General features: G+C 42.8%; 2 protein-coding genes and 1 long non-coding RNA gene across 5 annotated transcripts in view; 1 reads left to right on the top strand and 2 right to left on the bottom strand.

The window, feature by feature from the left end:
• The window catches only part of Gprk1 (G protein-coupled receptor kinase 1), a 235,484-nt gene that overhangs the window by 7,146 nt on the left and 209,764 nt on the right, over positions 1-18,574 (top strand). For all 3 annotated transcript variants that reach the window (XM_033378235.1, XM_033378236.1, XM_033378237.1), the window contains exons 2-5: positions 2,718-2,794; positions 2,846-2,919; positions 17,572-17,673; positions 17,732-17,806. In XM_033378235.1, coding sequence (XP_033234126.1) covers positions 2,718-2,794; positions 2,846-2,919; positions 17,572-17,673; positions 17,732-17,806 — 328 coding nt within the window. The remainder of the gene's footprint in view (positions 1-2,717; positions 2,795-2,845; positions 2,920-17,571; positions 17,674-17,731; positions 17,807-18,574) is intronic.
• On the bottom strand, positions 6,349-9,429 carry LOC117183639 (uncharacterized). Its single transcript, XM_033378234.1, has 2 exons — positions 6,684-9,429; positions 6,349-6,625 (listed from the first exon to the last, which is right to left on the bottom strand). Exons 1-2 carry the CDS (start codon positions 9,402-9,404, stop codon positions 6,497-6,499), a joined length of 2,850 nt encoding a protein of 949 aa, XP_033234125.1. The 5' UTR covers positions 9,405-9,429; the 3' UTR covers positions 6,349-6,496.
• On the bottom strand, positions 14,473-15,354 carry LOC117183646 (uncharacterized). Its single transcript, XR_004468781.1, has 2 exons — positions 15,083-15,354; positions 14,473-15,022 (listed from the first exon to the last, which is right to left on the bottom strand). It is a non-coding gene; the product is annotated as an uncharacterized lncRNA (long non-coding RNA).

Below are 18,574 nucleotides of genomic sequence, written 5' to 3'. Positions count from 1 at the left end.
AGAGTTGGTGTGTCGAATGTGACGATGATGAGTCCGGTTTCATGGAGTACGTTGTCTTTCTGTTTAAGTATTTTGGTTGCGTCAATGACTTTTTGAGGTTTGAGTTCTTTTTTGATTTCGTCTATATCAATGTTCCGCAAGTCGTTGGAGTAGATTACCCCTTTGGAAAAGTTTATTGTTTTGTGTTCGGTTGCTATTACTTCGAAGTCGTGGAATTTGGTGATTTTCATAAGTCTAGTAGCCTGGGCTGTTCCTTTTGTTTTGACTAGAAGTGATCCGTCTCTGATTTTTTTAACCGAGTCTAGTTCACCGCAACACTGGTAGTCTATGACTTTTTTTTATTATAAAAGGGGAGGTGTTTTCGAAAGATTTGTTATCTTTTCTGTTTATTGATATGTATTTTGGTTCTAAGAATGCTTTTTTTTCCCACTGTGTGAGCAATTTTTGGTCTGGTGGTCGCGACATTGCGCTCGAGCTTGGGCTGCTGCCCGCTTCACTTGGACTTGTAACTTCACTTGGTGTGTTTGTTATTGGCTTTTTTGGAATTAGCTTTGTGCACTTGAATGTTTTTCTGCGTGGATTTTGTTGTTAGGTTTGCGTTTGCTGTTGCTTAGCTCTATTGTTCTCTTCTATATACTATATACATATGTACTATGTATATAAAATAAATTCGTATTAGTTGCACCATTTATAACTCAAGAACGGCTGAACCGATTAGGCTGAAAATTGGTGGGAAGGTAGATCAGATTCAGGAGACTGTATGATATAAGATACTTTTTATCCCCTTCGACCGCGTGCCCTCTTCAAATATTGAAGAACCAATATTTAATATTGCAAATAACTACGCAATGGCCAGCGGTTTGTCAGCATCGAAGACCATCATCTGGAACGAATGCAAAATGGTGAAAAAACGTGCATTAGACCCGTGTGACACCAGCAGAAGGCTGCTACGCGTGGATCCAAGGCATGAAAATTAGAACTAAACATTGCTAGGAGAACTAAGCATGCATTCAAAATACAAATACCACTACATTTATAATTACTAAAAAGGTGTGTAAGGATTAGTGAATTAATAAGAGGAAGAGGAAGTGGTGGATATAATATGGTAGAGGGAATTATAATCCGAGCATAAGACCCTAAACGGCTCATGCAAGGAATAATTCGATCTACACAGTGGAAGCAACAACGGTATAAAGTTTCTAGTAAGTCTAATAGGAATCGTGAAGTTTATGTCACCCCCGATCAAGTTGTGCATAAAAATCAAACCAATTTTGAATTGAGGTTTACTGATAGCAGTCTACTAGAGTAAGATGGAAGTCTCCCACCTGCATCCCAGTTAAAGCCCCGCAGAGCAAAAAAAAAAAGAGTTTTCTGTACTGATTCTATACAGTACACCAGGACTTTGTACTGAGGGCACCATACACAGGAGCCGTATTCTAACACGCGAGGTATAGAGAGTCTTTGTTATATAGGGGTCGTCAAATTACTTTGACCACCTCTTTAAAATCACAAGAAACACAGGCCTTATTTACCATGGTAGAAATGTGTTCAGAAAACTTTAACTTGGCGTCTAACATAACACCCAGATCATCCACCAGGGTAATTCTGTCAAGAGAACCACCAAATAAGGTATAGGGAGCCAAAAAACGGCTAGAACAGATCATCCACCAGGGTAATTCTGTCAAGAGAACCACCAAATAAGGTATAGGGAGCCAAAAAACGGCTAGAACGATGAAATGTAATAACTTAGCATTTCGAGGCATTAAGGTGTAACAAGTTTGCACAACACCATGTCTGAAAGTTATTAAGACCGGATTGCAAGCAAGAATGAAATTAAATTCCTTATACTGGACACACAGCTTAACATCATCCGCATACATAAGTACTCGAGAGTATGTTAATACCGAAGGCAGGTCATTAATAAAGAGTGAGAAGATTAAGGGGCCTAGATGGCTGCCCTGTGTTACTCCCGAAGAAACCTTTACTGGTGAAGAGACGGAGTTTTTGAAGAGGATCTTTGAGACCTGGAGCAAAGATAGCTAGAAATCCATCTGAGGAGGTTGGGCGGAAAACCTAAAAGGACCAGAGTAGCTTTCCTCAAAATAGGTGGTTGGGAAGAATTGGTCAAAAAGGTAAAATTTTAAGCCCCACGGACCTGTTAAGGGTTAATCAACATCAACATATGCAGTCTCACTCACACTCACTATAATATGTGGCTTTACACACGTCCACTTTCCCCACAAATGGAATATACCCTCTACTCTTGGAGTGCCGGTTATATTGATGATATTTCAAGATATTGCAGCTTTTTTAGGCCAAAGTCAAAGTTGAAAATTTGCCAAAATTTATATAGTTTGAAAAATAAAGTTTTATCTCTTACTGTCGATGCACGATAACTGTTTTTATCTCTAAAAATTACTAAAAATAATACAAGAGACTAAATGTGTATCATTAGATTAGATTAGATTCCCAATGCTTTGGCAAATTCTCTATTAGATGCGTATAATTTAGTCAAAGGGCTTTCGACTCATAATTTCGCTTAAGGCCCTGTGTGCCGCTTGCAAATTATGCTTTTAATTTTAATCGTATATTGTCAAAATCAAGTCCACTATTAAATACATATGTATAGTAAGAAACGGAAATAAGATTTAAAACTTTAGATAATGGTGATCTCAAATTATATAAATTAATACATGCGCACATTTTTTTCGTTTCAGTGTCAGAAGCGTTATGTACAAATATTTGGAAAAAGAAAACCAACTGAACTTTCATAAAATTTTTAATGAAGTTTTAGGTAAGTAGTTCTTATATATTTTAATGCCCGATATTAATATTTGTGTTGTAGGTTACCTGCTCTTTAAAGATTTTTGTGAAAACGACTCGGATGAACCAATACAACAACTGAAGTTCTATGAACAGGTATCACAATTTGTACATATAATTATAGCCATGAAGATAGAACCATGCTATAGAATATTATGAAATAACTAGGTGACCCGTCAAACGTTGATTTGCCATGTAGAATTTTTCTAGGAAACCATTTTTCAGTTCAATAAAAATAACTATCTACTATAAGTATGCGGGGACTTACTTACTTATAAGACTACTTAAAAATGAAGATTAATCTCTCTGCGCAATAGAGTTGCCTTTAGCCAACACAAACAAACTGGATGAATGGCGTCACATATAGAAAAGCATGGTGTTTCAAAATCTAAGCCACATACAGAGAATCTATGGCCATGTGACTTATTGATCGTCGTAGCGAATGTCAATCGAATTGGGAATTGATTGCGTTTGATTTTAATTGACACATCTGTATTAATCATAGGGATTCGTGGCAGCAACACATTTTCGCTTTGAAACTTTCTATTCAAAATGATGGCTTCATTACACAGCTGTGGTGGGTTTAAGTTAAGAAGCAGAATGATCCAACTGTTGTGAAATCCTCGATACGAGATTTCAATGTTGAGCAGAAATGCTCTGGGGAATCTTTGCGTTTAATAATGTACTACACGATATAGACAATTCGAGATTTATTCATTTGGACTTCAATCAACTTAAACTTTAAATGTAATTCGCGTATAGAGTACAATGTAATGGGTAATACGGGTGTAAGCACGGCCAGCTGCAACTGCTAATTGTCGTTGTGATTTCGTCGACACGCAAACGAAGACTCTTCTTGGTGATCGGAGACGAGGTTACGCCGCCCTAGCATGAAACGATTCCGTTCTCCGAGTGGGCAATTGCAGTTAGAGCGCTCTCACTCTCTTTGTAGTTTAACCCTTAGAAAACCGTCCATGCCGCCCCCAATACTGGGACCAGTATTAGAAACCAACGGATGTCACATGTGAATGCTCTGTGAATAAAGAAAGTGTTCGTTATGGTACATGTATGGTCGAATGGAGCTAGCAACGGTGGTAGGATTATTCTGAGGTCTGTGGCAACGGTAGCCGACATAGTTTAGAGACCGATCGTTTGTATACGCCTGATGCTGTTTTAACAGTTGCGACTCTGACTAAACTGTCAGCTCCAGGGTGAACTTCTATTATCCTTCCCAGTTTCCACTCGTTGGGTGGCAGTCGGTCATCCTTGACAATTACTAGATCGCTGACTTGTAGATTGTCGGTTTCATGTCGCCACTTTGGACGGGCTTGAAGATGTGATAGCCAGTCCGAACTCCAACGCTTCCAAAATTGCCGGATCATTTTCTGTCCTTCCAGAAATTGGACTGTGAGTGGAACATCCCTTGTCGTTACATCCGGCGGAGCTAATAATGAATCTCCAATAAGAAAATGTGCCGGGGTGAGGACAGCTAGGTCCTCCGGCTCCGCGCTTAGTGGACATAAAGGCCTGGAATTTAAACAGGCTTCAATTTGTGTTAGCACGGTAGCAAGTTGTTCGTAGGTCATTTTATATCCTGAAAAGGATCGAAAGAGATGTGTTTTGACAGACTTTACATTTGCCTCCCAAAGGCCTCCGAAATTAGGACTATGCGGTGGATTAAAATGCCATTGGACGTTTCGGGCGGCTAAAGCAGGTATTACAGTTGTGGGTAGCTCTCGTTTCAAATGTATTTGCCAGGTTTGAAGAGCCCGGTGGGCACCAATGAAGTTCGTGCCGCAATCGCTATACATGTGTTGACAGTAACCCCGGCGCGCGATGAAACGTTGTAGGGCCATGAGAAAGTGTTCGGTGGTTAAGCCCGTGACCGCTTCAAGATGAATTGCCTTTGTAGCCAAACAGATGAAAACTGCGATATACGCCTTGTAGTTTGTGTGTCCACGGAATCTGGATGCTTGAATTTCGAACGCGCCTGTATAGTCCACTCCGGTGGCGATGAATGCACGAGTTGGCGGATTAACTCTATGTAGGGGAAGATCGGCCATCAATTGTGCTGCTGGTTTCGGTCGGTGACGAAAACATCGGACGCATTGTCGAAGAATGCGTTTGACAGTTTGTTTTCCGTTGACTATCCAGAATTTGTGTCGAATAGTGGCCAGCGTTAATTCGGTGCCGCCGTGGAGTGCGAGACGGTGGGCATTACGCACGACGAGATCGGTAAAATGATGATGATTGGGAATGATCATTGGTTGTCGCTGGCTTATTGGAAGGTGCATTGCATTTCGCAGTCGACCTCTGACTCGTAGAATTTGTTGGTCATCTAGAAATGGGGATAATTGACACAGCTTGTGTGTGCCCGACAGTGTCTTGTTTCCCTTCAACCTCAATATTTCTGTCGCGTAGACCTCCTGTTGAATGCTGCGAACGAGATGAATTAAAGCGTTATCGAGCTCCTGCACACTCAGTGGTCCAGACAGTTTGTCCCCTTTGGCTTGAATGTTATGTATAAACCGTAGAATATATGCCATGACTGATATTAACTTGTCGTATGAGGACGAGTTTTGGATGAAGGCTTCTGGAGCCTCCGAGACTTGCACAGCATTTTGGAACAAAACTGATGGTTTCTCCTCGATTATAGTCCTGTCGATGTCCTGACTGGGAACTCCGTTTGCAGGCCATTGGCTTTCCGGCTGCTGTAGCCATGATGGTCCAGACCACCATAATGGATGTACTGCTAACTCTTGTGGTGTTAAGCCACGAGTTGCGCAGTCCGCTGGGTTTACCGCAGTAGGTACGTGTCTCCACTGAGTTGATGTACTATGCTCCAAAATCTGTCCAACGCGATTTGCCACAAAGGTTTGCCATCGGTGGGGATCTCCATTTATCCAAAACAAAACGATAGTAGCATCTGACCAATAGAAGGTTGCCATAGGTGGTCCTGCAGTGCGCAGTTGGTCCCGGATCCATTTTGCCAGTTTAACTGCCAGCAGCGCACCCGAAAGCTCGACTCGTGGAATTGTGATCGGTTTCGTGGGTGTGACTCGACTGCGTGCAGCTAGCAAATGAGTTTGAATCATTCCGTTTGGTAGCTCTGCACGAATATATGCACATGCTGCATACGCCAGTGATGATCCATCGCAGAAAACATGTAGCTGTAATGACGCAAGCTCGTGGATGTTGACGCGCAGCCATCGTGATACTTGAATTTGCTCGACATATGGCAAGTTCTGTATGAATCCCTGCCATCTATCAAGCAGTTCGATTGGCAGCGGTTCATCCCAGTCCAGTTGTGCTAGGCTGCCATCGTTGCGTTTGATGCGGGCCATCCAGGAGTCCTTGAGTATCGCCTTCGCGGTCATGACACAGGGCGTGATGAAACCTAATGGGTCGTACAGTCGGGCGACTGTGGAAAGTAAAGAACGTTTAGTATGTGCGTGACTGATTTCAAAATTTATCTTGAACCCAAAATAGTCTTGATGTGGATGCCAATAGAGGCCTAAGGTTTTAACGGGATCTTGGTATTCAAACTCTAATAGTGTCTTATGAGATAAATGGTCTGGAGGTATGTCTTGTAGCAGAGAAGCGTCATTCGCAGACCACTTTCGAAGTTCCATTCCTGCTGATCGTAAGGCTCCGATCAATTGATTTTGAATTTCTAATGCTCCTTCGCGAGTGGAAGCTCCGCTTTGTACGTCATCAACGTATATTTCGTGTCGAAGGACCCTTTCCGCGAGTGGATATCGGTCGCGTTCATCCTGCGCCAGTTGATGTATGACGCGAATGGCTGTGTAAGGAGCTGAAGCAGTTCCAAACGTAACTGTGTTGAGATAATACTCAGCTACTTGGTTGTGTTCGTCATGCCAAAAGATGCGTTGATATTGCGAATCCTCTGCGTTCATGTCAATGCATCTATACATCTTCTGAATGTCGGCAGCAAAAACAAAACGATGGAAACGCCAATTCAGGACAACGCCGGCTAGATCGTTTTGGAGCGCTGGTCCGGTGCATAGGACGTCATTGAGCGATTTTCCGTTTGACGTTTTACAGGAGGCGTCATATACTACTCTAACCTTCGTAGTGACACTTTCCTCTTTGAATACTGCGTGATGAGGCAAGGTGCAACATGTGGACTCGATTCCATTCTCCTTGCTAATGATGCAATGCTGCTGCTCCTTGGTTGTTACTTTGGTCACCTGGCCTAGTTGGAAGTACTCATTCATGACTTCCGAATATTTGGCTTGCAGCTCCGGCTGCCTTTGGAATCTTCGTTGAAGCATTTGGAATCGATTCATCGCGATTTGACGTGATTTGTCTAGCACCTGCGAAGGGTCAAACAAACGCTTAAGTGGTAGCCGTACCAAATACTTGCCGTTTCGTTGACGGATGTGAGTTCGTTTAAAATGTTCCTCGCACCATCGCTCTTCTGGTGTGAGCTGTTTTGCAGAACCGAGATGCTCCATTTCGAAGAATTTCTGGACGAGATTCTCTAGCCTGTTGTGGTGACATCTAATGGTGACAGCGTGTGAGCGTGTGGAAGTGGCTCGACCAAAGACTATCCAGCCAAGCTGGGTGTGCTGTGCAATTGGTTGGTTCTCCTTTCCTCTGCGGATATCTGAAAGCAGGATCTGTGGGATTACGTCCGCTCCCAGCAGCAGATCAATCCGTTGTGGTTTGTAGAACCCGGGATCGGCGAGTTCTATTCCGTTCAAATGAGGACATTGCTGCAATTTGATGGATTTTGAAGGTAATTGCGATGTAAGCGTTTTAAGTATAAACGCTGTATCAATGGTAGTACAAAACTGCGAAGTACAAGAACTTAATGACAATTCTGTAGTGTAGGTACACCTGTTCTTGGAGGTGGTCCCAACTCCAGCGATTTCTGCCGAAATTGGATGCCGCTTGAGGTTGAGAGCCTGCACTGTGTGCTCTGTAATGAGGGTTCCTTCCGAGCCTGAATCCACTAACGCACGTACCACAGCTGATTGGCCAGTGTGGGGGTTGTGGATTGTGACCAGGGCAGTGGCCAGAAGGACAGTGCTGGGTCCGTGATGCGTTGCCGTAGCGGAGACTAGTTGCGCAGAGTGTGTTCTCACAGACGAGTCGGTCGCTGCAGACTGTGGATGACCACCGGAACTAGTGTTGGGAACCCCTGGGAGAGGCTGTGCCGCGCTCTGAGTAGGAAGTGGGGTCCTAGCGTAGAGTTGCGTAGGTGTAGCCCTGCCAGATGAGTCGCTCGTTGTATACTGCCAGGAGTTACCGGAACGAGTGCTGTGGGAGGCTGCGTGAGGCTGTGTTGCCACCTGAGCAGGAGTTGGGAAGTACAGCAGTGTATGGTGTCTTTGACCACACTGCGTGCAGTTCCTTTTACTGGTACATTTTGAAAGTGCATGGGAACGGCTCAGACAGTTGAGGCATGCCTTTGCATGATCGACGATGGCTTTCCTTGCAAAGCTGTCCTTGGACAAAAGGTCCGGGCAATGCCGAAGATTGTGACTGTCGCTACAGTGAGGGCAGCGAGTGTGTTCGGCAACCGCAGTCTTGGCGTGGAAACTGTTGCCCTTGTATGTTACGTTGCCAACTGCCTTCTTCGGGTGCCTTTGATGGACAGGCTGCGGCACAGGTGTCCGCGTCGTGGAGTGGCCTCGATTTTCGAACTCATCGATGCTGACGAGACGGTCGTTGAGAAATGATTGTAGCTGAGAAAACGTGGCAAGTTCGGCAGAGCTCCCGAGATGGAGCTCCCAAGCTTGCAGGGTCGGGCTTGGCAGTCTGGAAGTGAGATGATGAGCCATCCAATGCTGAACATCTAGATTCTTGAAAGCATTGAGACAAACCGTCGCAACATTAAGCATATGTTTTATATCAGCAGACTGCTCCTTTGTCAACTGTGGCAAGTCATACAAACCGTTCATATGGTACATAAACTGCAGCCGTTTGTTGTCGTATCGCTTGAGGACGAGACTCCAAGCTGTTGCATAGTTATTTCCCGCAAGCGCCATCTGCTGAATATCCTCGTCGCGATCCGAGGGAAGAGCTTGCTTCAGGAAATGAAACCTTTGGACGTCGGACAGTTTCTGGTTGTTATGGATGAGTTGAACAAATGCATCGTGAAATGCCGGCCAATCCACAAACTTGCCTGTAAATGTCGGTACAGGTAGCTTGGGCAATTGCACTGATGATACCGATGGATTTGCTGGCTCTGGATTCTGCTGTACCGGTGGTGCTCTTGGACATACATTTTCGTAGGCCTTTGATATGATGCTGAATGCCGTTGTATAGTCTTCATCAAAGCGAAAGGCCACTTCGCTGGACACATAACTATGCGTACTTGGACAACGAAGTATTAGCAAACGTTGATGATTTTGCTCAAATTCACCTAAGAACCGTTGCAAAGTTTGTAAGCGCGTTTGAAAATAAGCTTTTGTTTTCCGATCTGCGCCATCCTTTCTGAAATTACGCACCGTTTGATTAACCCTCGCAATGAGATTTGTCTGAATAACACTGAGATTGTCGATCTCCACCTGAGGATCGGCTTCGAGATCGTGGGACTCGGCTGTTGACATGTTGCTGTTATACCATCGTTCTCTTTCGTAGTGATCAGACGTGTTTTTGTTTTGCGCTCCGCATTTTTCCTTTTGTTTCGAATAAACAGCCGGAGTTTTCCTAATTAAATTCTAAATATACTTTCTAACCAGACAACAATCTGGAAACCTATTCATTTACGCGAGTGCATGCCTTTTGATTTGTGTTAAAATATTATTTAACTTTTTATTTTTCGGCGTCGGCTTGTGTTGTGTGTGTTGTTGCAGTGAGTGAGTATTGCATTGCAGTCCGCTCTCGTCTGGTAGCTTTTGTTGTCTTATCACTCTCTCGCTATCACCTCAACCTCAATAACTGTTCTTTCTCTCTCGCTCTTTCAACCTTCTGAGCAATAGCGCTCTCTATCTAGTAGCTCTCGCTATAACCGCTCTCCACTCTGCTCTCTTTTTTTTCTTACCAATTCCGCTTTGAGCGTTGTCTGGCACATTGGTCTGATACCAATTTGTTTTGGAAATTTTTAATTTTTTTGATTTTAATAAAATATTTGAATAATAAAATAGAATGGAATTCGCTGTGGTCTGCGCCAAAAAAACCTGCAAGAAGCAGATCACTCACGATCAGCCAAATGTCCCCTGCTGGCTCTGCGACAGCGTAGTCCACGCAAAATGCGTGGGATTTTCTGGCCTCGTGAGCGATGCCATAGCCAAACGTAATGGCTTGCATTACAGTTGCGAGGCATGCCGTGCGGTGGAGAAAGACATGGTGGCTTTCATGAGGCAGACGCGGAGTGGCTTTAAGGAGCTGACCGTTGGTTTTAAAAACCAATACGATCGGCTCCTAGCCATGGAGGCTCAGTTTAGCGGTTTAAAACTGCTGAATGAGTCTCCGAGGCGCAAAAAGGTCACTCCGCGGGACCTGCAAGTGCCAACCGTCACTCAGCCGTGCGCCGCCGAAAAATTGACTCCGACCACTCCAAGTGTACAGCAGTTGATCTCGTTTGCCACTCCAAAGGCAACGAAAGCTGCTGGCGATGCAGATTCGGTAGCCGAATTCATCGCCTCGGAGAATGTGCAGCCAAGTACGTCTGCTGCGTCCGTGTCCGTGGTGTCCGCAAGTTCACTAGTTGTCCCGTCTATCCCGATCCCACCAGTAAATAGACGTTCCGGACCTCCGGATATTGCCACCACAGGTACTAGACCTGCGGTGACTAAACCACTGGTGGGAGTCCCACCAAAACGACAAGTTTTTGTTTCACGGCTGGCCCCTGACCTCACATCTAATGATGTAACTGCTTTCATTCAAAGCAAAATAAAAGCCGTGGGTTTAAAGGTGGAGAAATTTAACTTCTCTTATGCCAGGGAGATAGCGTCGTTTAAGATAAGCATCTCCCCAACTCAATTTGACACCATTTGCTCCACCAAATTTTGGCCGGAGCATTTGGTGGTGAAGGAGTTTAAGGCTAAGAAGAAGAATAGGCCCCCCATATCGCTTCCAAATCTTTCCAGCGTGCCACCCTCAACTTCCTCTTCCTCAACTTCCCGTCTTGCTCCAACCTTTCCAAAAAACTAACTTCTCTTTTAGTAACCTATCAGAATGTAAGAGGCTTGCGTAGTAAGCTCAGCATTCTTTTCCGGGATAGTGTTGCATTTGCTTCCCACGTTATTGTGTTTACTGAAACCTGGTTAAAGCCGGACATTCTTAGTTCCGAGGTTTTGGCAGGTCGGTACACAACTTTTAGAAAGGACCGTTCGTCTCGACGTGCAGGAGGGGTTCTAATTGCAGTGGACTCTTACTTCACGTCAGAACACTTCACAGTCCAAGTTCAACAGGAACTGGAATTCCTGTGTGTAAAACTGATTCTTCCCGCTTTCGCTATATTCATTACTTGCTCGTATATCCCACCTTCTTCGGATATTTCAATTTATGAGCAGCACTTGTCCGCTTTAACCGCTGTTGCTTCCTCGCTATCTGATAAAGATCGTATGATAGTTCTTGGTGACTTCAACTTGCCAGGAACTGTTTGGTCTTCGGTAAACGAGTCTAGTATCCTAGTGCCCATGTCACGACATGACTTTGTTGACGGCTTGCTTGACCTGTCTCAAGTCAATCATGTGAAAAATTCCTTGGGTCGATTGCTTGATCTATGCTTTGTATCGGATCCGATAAAGCCGAGTTTGCGAAGCTTAACATTTTTTACAATGCTCTTGGCACATTTTTTGATTCTTGTGTCCCGCTTTCTTGTCCGATTAGATCTGGAAAACCCCCTTGGTTTACCAAAGAGTTATCCAGTCTAAAAAACTTAAAATCAAGACTTTATAAAAAATTTCAAGAAGTGGGTTCTCCTACTTCTCACTCTCGTTTTGTAATAGCTCGGTCAAACTTTTCAGTTCTTAATGCTCAATGCTATAAGAACTACCTATCTCGTTGCAGGATACGTTTTTCTCAGGACCCTAAACAGTTTTACTGCTTCGTAAACAGTAAGCGTAGAACGTCCGCACACCCATCCTCGCTATCATTTTGTAATACGTCGGCAAATAATGATCAGGCAATTGCCGATCTTTTTGCCCAGTTTTTCCAAACCACCTATTCTGAGGAACGCTACTCTGGTCAACCGTACCCATACGGATTACCGAGGTCGAACGGCATTTTCAGTCCCTTGTTAAATGAATATTCCCTACTTCAAGATCTTCGACTAGTTAAGCCGGTGTTTTCACCGGGTCCAGACGGGGTTCCAGGTTGTGTACTCAGGTACTGCGCCGAGGCTCTGTGTGGACCATTGCTTAAACTATTCACCCTTTCCATTGATTCCTCTTGCTTCCCCCCAATCTGGAAGGAATCGTTTATAATTCCTCTCCATAAAAAAGGTAGCAAGTCTGATGCAAAAAATTATAGAGGTATAGCAAAGTTATCTGCTATTCCCAAATTGTTTGAGAAGGTTTTAACTCCGCACTTGCAACATCTCTGCAAGTCACTTATATCTCCAACTCAGCATGGATTTATAAGGCGGCGATCAACCACCACGAACTTGTTAGAGTTTACCTCTTTCATTATTAAAGGCTTTCAAGGTAACTTACAGACGGATGTTATTTACACCGACTTTAGTAAAGCATTCGACTCTGTAAACCATTCCCTTTTAGCACATAAACTTGACCTTTTAGGGTTTCCGCCCAACCTCCTGAGATGGATTTCTAGCTATCTTTGTTCTAGGTCTCAAAGAGTCCTCTTCAAAAACTCCCTCTCTTTACCAGTAAAGGTTTCTTCGGGAGTACCACAGGGCAGCCATCTAGGCCCCTTACTCTTCACACTCTTTATTAATGACTTGCCTTCAGGATTAACATACTCTCGAGTACTTATGTATGCGGATGATGTTAAACTCTGTGTCCAGTACAAGGACATTTCATTTCATTCTCGCTTGCAATCCGATCTCAATAGCTTTCAGTCATGGTGTTGTGCAAACTTGTTACACCTTAATGCCTCGAAATGCAAAGTTATGACATTTCATCGTTCTAACCCTTTGTTGGCTCCCTACACCCTATTTGGGGGTTCTCTTGAGAGAATTACCCTGGTGGATGATCTGGGTGTTATGTTAGATCCCAAGTTAAAGTTTTCCGAACACATTTCTACCATGGTAAATAAGGCCATGGGCGTGCTTGGGTTTATAAAAAGGTGGTCAAAGGAATTTGACGACCCCTATATAACAAAGACTCTCTATACCTCGCTTGTTCGTCCGATCTTAGAATACGGCTCCTGTGTATGGTGCCCTCAGTACAAAGTACACCAGGACCGTATAGAATCAGTACAGAAAAACTTTTTACTCTTTGCTCTGCGGGGCCTTAACTGGGATGCGGGTGTAAGACTCCCATCTTACTCTAGTAGACTATTATTAGTAAACCTCCCATCCTTAGTTAACCGTAGAAAAATGCTTGGTGTGATATTTATGCACAACTTGATCAGGGGTGACATAGACAGCCCTGATCTGTTGAGCCGCATAAACTTCACGATTCCTATTAGACTGACTAGAAACTTTATACCGTTGTTCCTTCCACTTTGTAGATCGAATTATTCCTTGCATGAACCGTTTAGGGTCTTATGCTCGGACTATAATTCCCTCTACCATATTATATCCTCCACTAATTCTCTTCCTCTTATTAAATTACTAATCCTTACACACCTTTCTAGTAATTAGTAATTGTAGTGGTATTTGTATTTTGTATTTTATTGCATGCTTAATTTCTTAATAAGTTTAGTGCTAATTTTCCTCGAAGGTTAGTCTAATATCTATCTTTCTTGCATGCTCGCGTTTGGTTCGGCTACGCACCGCGCGTCATGCGGCAGCGCCCCTCGGTCGGTTGGGCGGGAGGAGGGCTGCGTTTTGCCTGGGATCCGCGCGTAACAGCCTTCTGCTGGTGTCACACGGGCCACTTGACGGTGCAGTAATTGCATCGCCTCTTGTTAGATGCAGTCATTGCATGTCAACGTCCAAATATAAATATATGTGTATGTACCTTTCTCACCCTTAGTTGCACTCTCTTTGACCTTGTACAAAATACCCACAACGAAACACTTACTCTGGTACTCGGGAGTGCTTCTCTTTGCTTAAAGCGTAGCTTAAGAGAACTTGCGAGTCGTTGTTGTTGGGGTTGTCCGAGCGGAGAGCAGAAACTGTGCTACTGTGAGCGTTGAGTTGAGGCCTTGTGTCTAGAGATGATGTGCAGCAACAGAACGCTCGTTGGTCTCTTGGTTTCTGCTTTGCACGAGAGAGAGGCTGCTGTCTAACCGTCGGCTTGAGGTGTGTTTTGTGTGCTGCAGTGAGGCTACTGTCCAGGCGCAGAGATATCGTCTGGTCTTCTTTGTCCCTGCTTCGTGCGAGAGATAGCGGCTGTTGGATACCGTTGGTTTGCGGTGTGTTTGCCGTTTACAGTTGCAGCCGATAAAATATGATTTTATTTGTACATTTAACTGAACGCGGAACGAGGTAGAATCATATGCGGATAGTACGAATTAAACGCGGTTCCCCCCATGGGCCACCAAAAATGTTGTGAAATCCTCGATACGAGATTTCAATGTTGAGCAGAAATGCTCTGGGGAATCTTTGCGTTTAATAATGTACTACACGATATAGACAATTCGAGATTTATTCATTTGGACTTCAATCAACTTAAACTTTAAACGTAATTCGCGTATAGAGTACAATGTAATGGGTAATACGGGTGTAAGCACGGCCAGCTGCAACTGCTAATTGTCGTTGTGATTTCGTCGACACGCAAACGAAGACTCTTCTTGGTGATCGGAGACGAGGTTACGCCGCCCTAGCATGAAACGATGCCGTTCTCCGAGTGGGCAATTTCAGTTAGAGCGCTCTCACTCTCTTTGTAGTTTAACCCTTAGAAAACCGTCCACCAATTGTAATTGTAAATGGTGTGATGGCAAGCAAATCCAATCCATTTGAAAACTCAATTGCATAATTCACAGTTTCGTTGGTATCGCAAACTGAATCGATAGATTTGTGAAAAAGATTGAGTCCCCAGGCAACAACTGTTGTATTTTTAAATTTTGCGAGTCGATGATTGTGCAGAAGTCCGTCTGTATTTTATGCATCCAGTATCCAGTGCGTAGGAACTTTCCCATCGCTAATATCTAACTATTGTTTAGAAAAAGTTTCGGCGGATTGATCCTGAAGCATTTTAACGCGCATGCTCACCGTCTGCTGTAATTTTTCAACATTACGCCGATATCGCGACTGTGATGAATTTAAGCAATCGATGATTTGATTTGATTGATTGTCTTTAATCCAGAAAAATCGCTTGGGATGGGTCGTTTCTGGAGGCTTTTTCCGTTTAAACGGAAATGTTAAACTCTGCTAAAGAAAATGTAGATTGCGTAGCGCACTTTGTTGAACATTTCCGTCGATTACGTTTATTTTGTTCGGCTGCCAGCTAAATCTCTTGGGAGAATATTTCCATCAAGAGCTTCGTGGTTTCCTGTTTCTGAAATTTCAGTCTGCAGCGTACTCAGCTATGGGAGGACATGAAGTCACTGCGAGCTAGGGGAGTAGTCTCCTCATCTAGCTCACTTGCTACTAATCAACTGGTATGTCTGCGTCTTCATTTGTTTCGCAACCAAGGCTGTTCATCTGGAGCTGATCAATGATTTATCTACAGTTGCTTTCCTTATTGGTCGAAAGCGCTTCATATGCACCATACGAGATCCGCTACATATTTGGTCAGACAAGGCAACAAATTTTGCCGGCTCTAGGAATGAGCTGGTTGGGTTAAAACGTTTTTACCTTAGCGACGACAAAGGCGCTGCTAGATTTGTACTTGGCTGAGACTACAGACTGGCATTTCATTCACGGCAGTTAATTATTCAATAACTCTAGTTTCCAGCGTATTACTTGAATGGTGGCCGTCCTGCTTTGTTCGCTAAGCATGACGTTACGAAGCAGCAACTGTTCTGATGAGTACATCACATCATTGCAGCAGCGCTCAAAGTAGTGCACTTTGAGACATATTTTGGCAGTCGCAGAATTTTTTCTTGCCAGGGATGACAATCTGCCTCCCATGAAGTGGCCACTAGCGAGGGTCGTCGACCCATCAACAAGATCTGTCTGCTACCCCTTAAAGATGCTGTTGAAAGTCAGGCTTCTAAATTATATTCAGTGATGCCTTAGGTAAATCTATACTATTTTATAGTTTGCTTTCTGAACTGCCCAACATACAAATCAATTTTTCCCTACAAACACAAAAATTAAATACAATTCAAATTCCAACCGGATCTAGACACGAAAAATTCGCAGCGATCAAAACAATTATTATATACAACAATAATTAGACGCAGCTTGCAGTACCTTATAATATTTTTGGAAAATCCAGTTTGGAATTTTAATTATCAGAAAAAATCACGGCTCAAAAGATGTCTTACCATTTACTGATATATCAAATATTACTACAGTTAAAAATTTAGAAACGGTTAAGTCAATTATAATACGTACAATTATTGATGGATTGTCTACATTGTTAAATGCTGGGATATGTTCAGACACTATGACCGAATGTGTGAGCCTTCTTGAATGTGGAGTGCACTCCCAGTCTCTAGTTCAGCTCATTAAATAATTAAAGGCGTTAAACTTTTCTGTTTTTAGTTTTATTTATTTTATGTTGTATTTTAACAGATTACACTTAGCATAATGTTAAGCCTAATATCTATTTTACCGGGCACAGCCTGCTTTGGCCTTCGAGTCGAACGATGTTTATTTATTTTATTTTTCCTATGGGTACTTAACTTTGTTTATATTTATACAGTTTAGCTTGCTTAATAAATTCGTTTATGATGTAAAAAAAAAAAATCATTGTTACCGCAATAAAGGAGGCCGTTCATTCGTCTCGCTATCCATGTTCGTTTCGTTACTGAAGCTGCAGCATCTAAGCTGTTCTTTGCTCTCTATCACTCGTGCTCAGCGTAACTCCAGCCCCGAGCTGCTATAGCACTATCTTTTGTTAGTTCACCCGCTTGCAATTCGGCCCGCCCGCGTTTAATCAGTCTTAAACTGATCTTCGTAGCCATCGGCTTAAAACTGCTCGACGTTTCATTTAATTAATTTTCAACATCTAGGGAAAAAGCTCCTTAGCTTAGCAGGTGAACTCCAATTAAGATAGCGCATGTGCGGAGTTAAAATTGTATCCAAAATTTTGGGAATAGCGGATAACTTTATATACCTCTATAATTTTTTGCATTAGAACAGTGAAATTTGACATAACTTTATTAAGCGAAAGAGAGAGAAGAATGAGCAGCTGTTCTGCTCATGGAGTTGCAAATGATATTAGCTGCTGCACTAACGGATTGGTCGGAACTGCCGGCAGCTGGGAGGCGCATACAACAGTGCCGCGAAGTCGCCAGCCTGCGCCTCGGAGACCTAGCCAGCAGCTATAGACTGCTGAACTGAGTGTCCATGGCCAAGACCCTATCATATTGCTGCTTAAAGCCCACGATCAACTTATTGAAATTACTCCGCGTCTGGCTTCTGAACGAAAGTATGTCGTCCTCAACAGCGCGGCATTCCTCGCAACTGAACTGTAGAAAAAGTTGGTTAACTATTTTTTTTGTCCATACTTCTACGATATCACACTGACTCAAGTTCGTTTCAAACTTTTTGCACGCCCAATATACATTTTCTATATTTATATTTTTCAGATAAAGAGTTTTGAAAAAACAGAATGTTATGAAGAACGTAAAAAACTGGCAAGGGAAATCTATGATAATTTTATAATGGAGGAAATGCTCTCACACACTTATGTAAGTAATCTTGGTAAAAAACGGTTTATTAATGCAATTAATGCATTTTATATTTTAGGAATACTCCAAAGATGCTGTAGCAAGTGTTCAAAAATATTTATTAAAAAATGAAGTTCCGGTGGATTTGTTTGAAGTAAGATTTAACAACATATCTAATACGGTGCTCTTATTTTTCGCAAGCAAAATGAAAGATTTTTGTTAATTTCTCGTGTTTTTTGTTAGTTATACATATACATAAAAATAATATGTTTTGGTTACTAAAATTACTCTAAGCTACGCTGAATCATATAAGTTGTACGTATGTTAAAAATAATTTGCTGGCGATCAATAGTATGCATGCAGAAATTTTGGTGGTATAAAAATAAGGGACACCCTAATGCATATATGTACGTACATGAAACGGGGCGATATTAATTTTAATCATTTAGTTTATTTTTCTTTTGGGATTAACAAAGTAAAGCAATCGCAGCCTAAATTGTAGATTCTTAAAATTCTGGTTTAATTGTGACAGTCAAATGATGAGCCAATTCCAAGTTTTCAGCAAGCTTTTTCACATTTTTCAGATCAGATTCAAAGCCATTATCCCTTTAGGTGGATACAAATACAGCACAATTTCCTCAGCGATGAATCTAGTTTCATGTTGGACATAGGTATCTTTTAGATCGGAGTCGATAATCTCCATTACAGCCTTATAAACTTCTTTCGGCTGATATTCGCCTTTACCGTGTCCACTCTGCTGTCCCAACTAGTTATGCACAATGCTTTGACCGCCTCCAGCCCAACCGACCGAATGGCACTGCCGCATGAAGCGCGACGCGTTAACCGAACCGATAGCTGTTAGACTAATATGCGAGGAAAATTAGAACTAAACATTACTAACCACTAAGTACTTAAATATTAC

Source organism: Drosophila pseudoobscura, chromosome 3, assembly GCF_009870125.1.
Source record: "Drosophila pseudoobscura strain MV-25-SWS-2005 chromosome 3, UCI_Dpse_MV25, whole genome shotgun sequence".
In the NCBI taxonomy this organism is placed as follows: Eukaryota; Metazoa; Arthropoda; class Insecta; order Diptera; family Drosophilidae; genus Drosophila; species Drosophila pseudoobscura.
Note: the sequence above shows the minus strand (reverse complement) of the source record. Positions and strands in the feature narration are given on the sequence as shown.